At 41.3% G+C, this 4,900-nt stretch overlaps 1 protein-coding gene across 1 annotated transcript; it reads right to left on the bottom strand.

The window, feature by feature from the left end:
- Positions 1-219: 219 nt before the first annotated feature.
- Positions 220-1,552, bottom strand: hspb9 (heat shock protein, alpha-crystallin-related, 9). The gene is made up of 2 exons (XM_083931937.1): positions 1,229-1,552; positions 220-913 (listed from the first exon to the last, which is right to left on the bottom strand). The coding sequence occupies exons 1-2, from the start codon at positions 1,450-1,452 to the stop codon at positions 451-453; spliced, it is 687 nt and encodes a 228-aa protein (XP_083788063.1). The 5' UTR covers positions 1,453-1,552; the 3' UTR covers positions 220-450.
- Between the last annotated feature and the right edge of the window lie 3,348 nt (positions 1,553-4,900).

Below are 4,900 nucleotides of genomic sequence, written 5' to 3'. Positions count from 1 at the left end.
TTATCCATTTATGTATTTACTCTAAGGAGTAAGAGTTTGAATATATTTGTATTCAGATGATTATTTGAAAAAAGAACTAAAAATAAAGTTCATTCAAAAAAAAAAAAAAGATCTCTCTCTTTCACCTCCTTTTTGTCAGTTGATTGCTGGCACCATCTGTAGGTTACAAAAATCCAGTACAAAAGGAGCCATATCTATTTTTTTTATTAAAAACCTGCATCTTGGAGACACCGCTGTAACATCAGAATATAATTTTCTAAAAATCAGACACTATTTTATTCAAATAGTTTATACAAACTGCAAATAATTATAAAATACATTTTCTCTTCATTTTCTTACGGTAAACTTTACTCATTCTAGACAGTCTGGTAATGGAAGTGTGTATGTGTGTGGGCATAGCAACATGTATATTTATTTAACATTGGGTTTTCAGTTTGTGAAGGGTGTGTGTTAGTCTATGTGTTCCTCCTCCATCATGTCCTTAGTTATGGGAAATTCCAGCGATGTCCTGAATCGAATGGGAACCTCATGCTCCTCACTGATTGGCTGCTTGGTTACGGGGACATGGATACACAGCTGTCCATCATCCATCAGGGAACAGGAGAGGCCAGACATATCCAGGTGAGTGGGAAGGTCAATCTTTTGGAGGAATCCCACCTGAGACGAGGCAGAGGAGCCGAAGGAGGCACAAGAGGAGGATGAGGAGCATGACTGGCTCTCTTCTGCTCCGGCCTGCTTCATGGCCACCACCGCCAGGCTACGCCCCTCCAGTTTCACCGTGATGTCGTTTGGGGCATAACCGCGAGCATCTAGGGTCACCAGGAGGTCACCCTTGTTTTCTGATATCTGCTGAGCTTTCTTGTGCAGATATGTGCTGGGAGTCTCTCTCTGCTGCTCTTTCCCGTCACTCAGCCTGAAAGAGAGGAATAATCTAGATCAGAATCAGCTCCATGACTCCACCGGTTTTTATTTTTAAACCTGCGTTGAATTGCCCCATTGAATCAGACTGGTTTATTGGTAGAAATTGTTTGTGCAGATCTAAGCACAGCAATTGTACTCATGTCTGGACTCACAACCACACCAAGACCTTTATTTTGGTTAACTTGAAACATCATGTGGATAACGCATCAACTTTAACTCTTTCATTGATTTGGACTACAGCAAACCAGTTAGTTGACTAGGTTACTCAGGTGGTACTACTACTTAGCTACACATTTACTGTACATACCTCGACAAAGTGGAGGAAATGAGGGGCATGTGTCTAAGTTGGAGCGGGTGGGGCACATGATGAAGCTCCCTCAGAAGGCTTACGGCCAGTTTGGTTCTTTGGTTGAAGAAGTCTTGCTGCAGTAAGGACAGGGCATCATGGCGCAGTGGCCACAGCAGCCGCTCCTGGCTTAAGAAAGCGTCATCATCAAACAGGCTGGCCAAGGCTGCATGCTGGGACATCATGTCAGCTTTAGAGCGCAGTTCTTGCAAACCGGCAAGGTGTTGTGTATTAATTGTCTGGCTGAAGAGTGAGACCTGATATCTTACTGAGTTTATCTTAGTAAGTCTTCTATTGGGTAATGTGGATGGATGTGAGACAGTACCTCTCTTATTTATATATTCCAGCTGTCCTGCACTGTCCCTCCCACTCTGCTATTTACACCCCATGAGCTCAATGTTGTTTGTGAGCGTGTGCCAGCAAGGTCAGGAATGCCCTGCAACTCATCAAAAGGCTAAAGACAGCTCATGGTCATATCCTGTTTTTGTGCATGGGGCGTTGTGAACACTGCAGCCCTTGACCTGAGTTTTAATTACTAATATATGATGCAGACACAGATTTCTGGAATGAGAGTAAAAACTGGAAATAACACGATATATGAATCCCCTAAGCATATGTTTGAGACAATAAAGTTACACTGTGTCTATATATATGTATATCTGACCAAAACCTCCAGTACAGTAATGCTGGACTGACAAAGCAGGTGTTAAATAAACTCCAGCTTATTCAGAATGCTGCCGCCAGACTATTAACTAGAAACAAAAAGTATGAGACTATAACTAATTTAACTTCTCCTCAGTCACTCCCAGTGACAGAAATAATTAATTTTAAAATACTTCTTATTGTTTTTAAATCTATGAATGGTTTAGCTCCTTCATACACTGTTGACATGCTTACTGGAATACACACCAGGTAGAAACAAAGGTCCTAGCACTCACATCTGTACGCTAAATTTAAAGGTGCACTCAGCGAACAGTTAGCTTATTTTAGCATAAAGACTGGAGACAGACCAAAAGCTAATCTGGATATGTCCAAATATACATTTTACTTGTGGTTTTAAGTAATTTATAATGCAAATTCCCGGAGTCTCTGCTGGTTGCCTGGCAATCTCATGCTAATGACATACGTTCAGGAAGTGTCTGGACCCTGCTATAACAATACAAAATGTTTTCTGTATGTCTTTGCTTTAAACCAGAACAGAAGGCTAATCTTTTCTCATTGGTTGCAATCCCAAACATGCTTTTTTATTGATCTTGCAGATTGCACACTCCATGTGCTAAATGGTAAATATCCACCCTTGTAAATATCAACTGTCAACCAAGAATCAGACTTCAGCAGCTGTTCGGGAGTTAGCAAGACGTCTTGTCTCAGATTACAGCGCTTCATCAGTGCTTCTTCAAGGGATGAGCTCAGAGTGCTAACATTTCCCACAGTCCGTCTGTATGAAACCAGCGCACTAATATTTAAAGGAGCCTGTGTCATATCTATTTGCGGCTGTTATACTGTAAAACTGCCTTCACTGGCTCAAACAGTGAATTGGAACTTGCATGATTGACAGAAAAAAGCTGCTACGCTGTGGCATTTGTCACTTCTGCTGAAAGAAAATAGATATAGAATAATTTAAAATTACTGTTATACATGTGCTCTGTTCTTGTTGACAGTGTCACAAAGGTGTTAATTGAACTGTGGTTATGTTTAGGTTTCTCTAATTTCATGTCTCTTTTGTGGTTTGGATACACGTTTGGACTAAATATGGATAGATAAAGATGTCGTCAGACTGAAAAAAAAAATATAAACCATTAAGTCATCGAAAGTACTACTGTAAAAATAAAGAAGTGTGTCAGTGAACCACAGGATGCCAGAAATAGGATGGATAGAAATAGAAAGATAGTTTCCAGTTCCACGGAATGACTTCAAAGTTGGTCTGTACACCTTCAAGACATGGCCAAAGCTAAATTGCGGAACATACGCATTTTCATTATCAGCCTAGCCGTGGCGGGGCCTCAAATTTCACCCCCACACCATGAACCAGGAAGTGGTCTTTAACATGACCATACATTCTCCAATCTGGACTCTCAGCCTGAACACATTTATGTGACATTACGTGTAGTCATCGGCCCCCTGCTGGTAACAGGAAATTACATGTTTTATACTTCGATGTCCTCGGCCTGACTGGTTCATCACATCCTCCTCAAAAGTGGTGATGAGAGCCTTAAGACGTGAATGATGCTTCATTGTGAAAATGTGAAGATGTCGTTTGACGTCACAGCTGGGGCAGTGCCGCAAATTTCCATGAAATGCCATGACAAAAGACATTGCTAGAACTTCACACCAGGTGTTCAGATCTTTTCCAAACTTCACATGGTTGAGCCGCCCTGAACACAAAGCTGTAGGACAATTTTGAATCATAGTCAAATCTTGTTAGCACATACTTAAGACCTTCATGAGGCTAGATCATGTAGCTTTTGGCTTTTCATTAAATTCCGTTGTCGTGGCGACCATCCTTTGCCATGAAAGAGGAAGTGGCTGTAACTTCAACAAATATTGTCCAAAATTTCTCATGATTCATAGCAGTTCAGGCCTGAACACATTTGCATCTCAATATTTAGTCATAAGCAGAGCGCCGCCAACTGGCGTCAGGAATAATAACAATAATAGTAATAATAATAATAATAATCATTCCAATAACAATAAGGTCCTCGCCAGCTTTGTCGGTGCTCTGGCCCTAATAATAATAATAATCATTCCAATTACAATAGGGTCCTCGCCGACTTAGTCGGTGCTCGGGCCCTAATCCTAATAATAATAATAATAACAATATTATTAATCATTCTCATTACAACAGGGTCCTCGCCGACTTGGTCGGTGCTCGGGCCCTAATCAAAGCTGCAAGCAGCAATGAACGGGCCCTCGCACCTGGTGCATGTCGGGGAGTAGGCTAGTTGCAGGCACTCGCAGCAGTGTGCATTAGATATTGAAAATTTCATGTAAATCTTTACTCTTATCATCTCTGGGAAATGTGGTGCAGTTTGGGAAATTCATGCTAAAGTTAGAACGACTTCCTGTTTATGGCGGGCGGCACAAAATGGCTGCTGAGCTATTTCCAAACATATGCAAAACATGCATCATGTTTCCCTCGATCAAGTGTAGAACCCACAATGTAAGTTTCATGTAAATCGGTAGATATTTGTCATTTTTCCTGTTGCCAGTAGGGGGCGCTATGCCTGGACTGCTATGAATCATGAGCAATTTAGGGCTTATTGGACAATGTATGTTGAAGTTACAACCATTTCCTGTGTCACGGAGAGGGTCGCCATGACAACAGAGTTTGATGAAAAGTCAAAAGCTACATGATCTAGCATCATGAAGGTATAAGTATGTGCTGACAGGATTTGAGGTGAATTTGTTTAACAGGCTAGGAAAAGAACATCAAAATATAAAATGTAACTTCCTGTTGCCAGTAGGGTGCCCTATGACAATGATTCAAAATTGTCCTACACATGTGTTTAGGCGGGTCTCTTATCAAACATGTTTGGAAAAGATCTGAAAACCTGGTGTGCTGTTTCAGTGGTGTCTTTTGTCATGGCATTTCAACGAAATTCGCCGTGCCGCCACAGCTTTGCCGTTACACAA

Source organism: Echiichthys vipera (genome assembly GCF_963691815.1).
Source record: "Echiichthys vipera genome assembly, chromosome: 17".
Taxonomy (NCBI): Eukaryota; Metazoa; Chordata; class Actinopteri; order Perciformes; family Trachinidae; genus Echiichthys; species Echiichthys vipera.
Note: the sequence above shows the minus strand (reverse complement) of the source record. Positions and strands in the feature narration are given on the sequence as shown.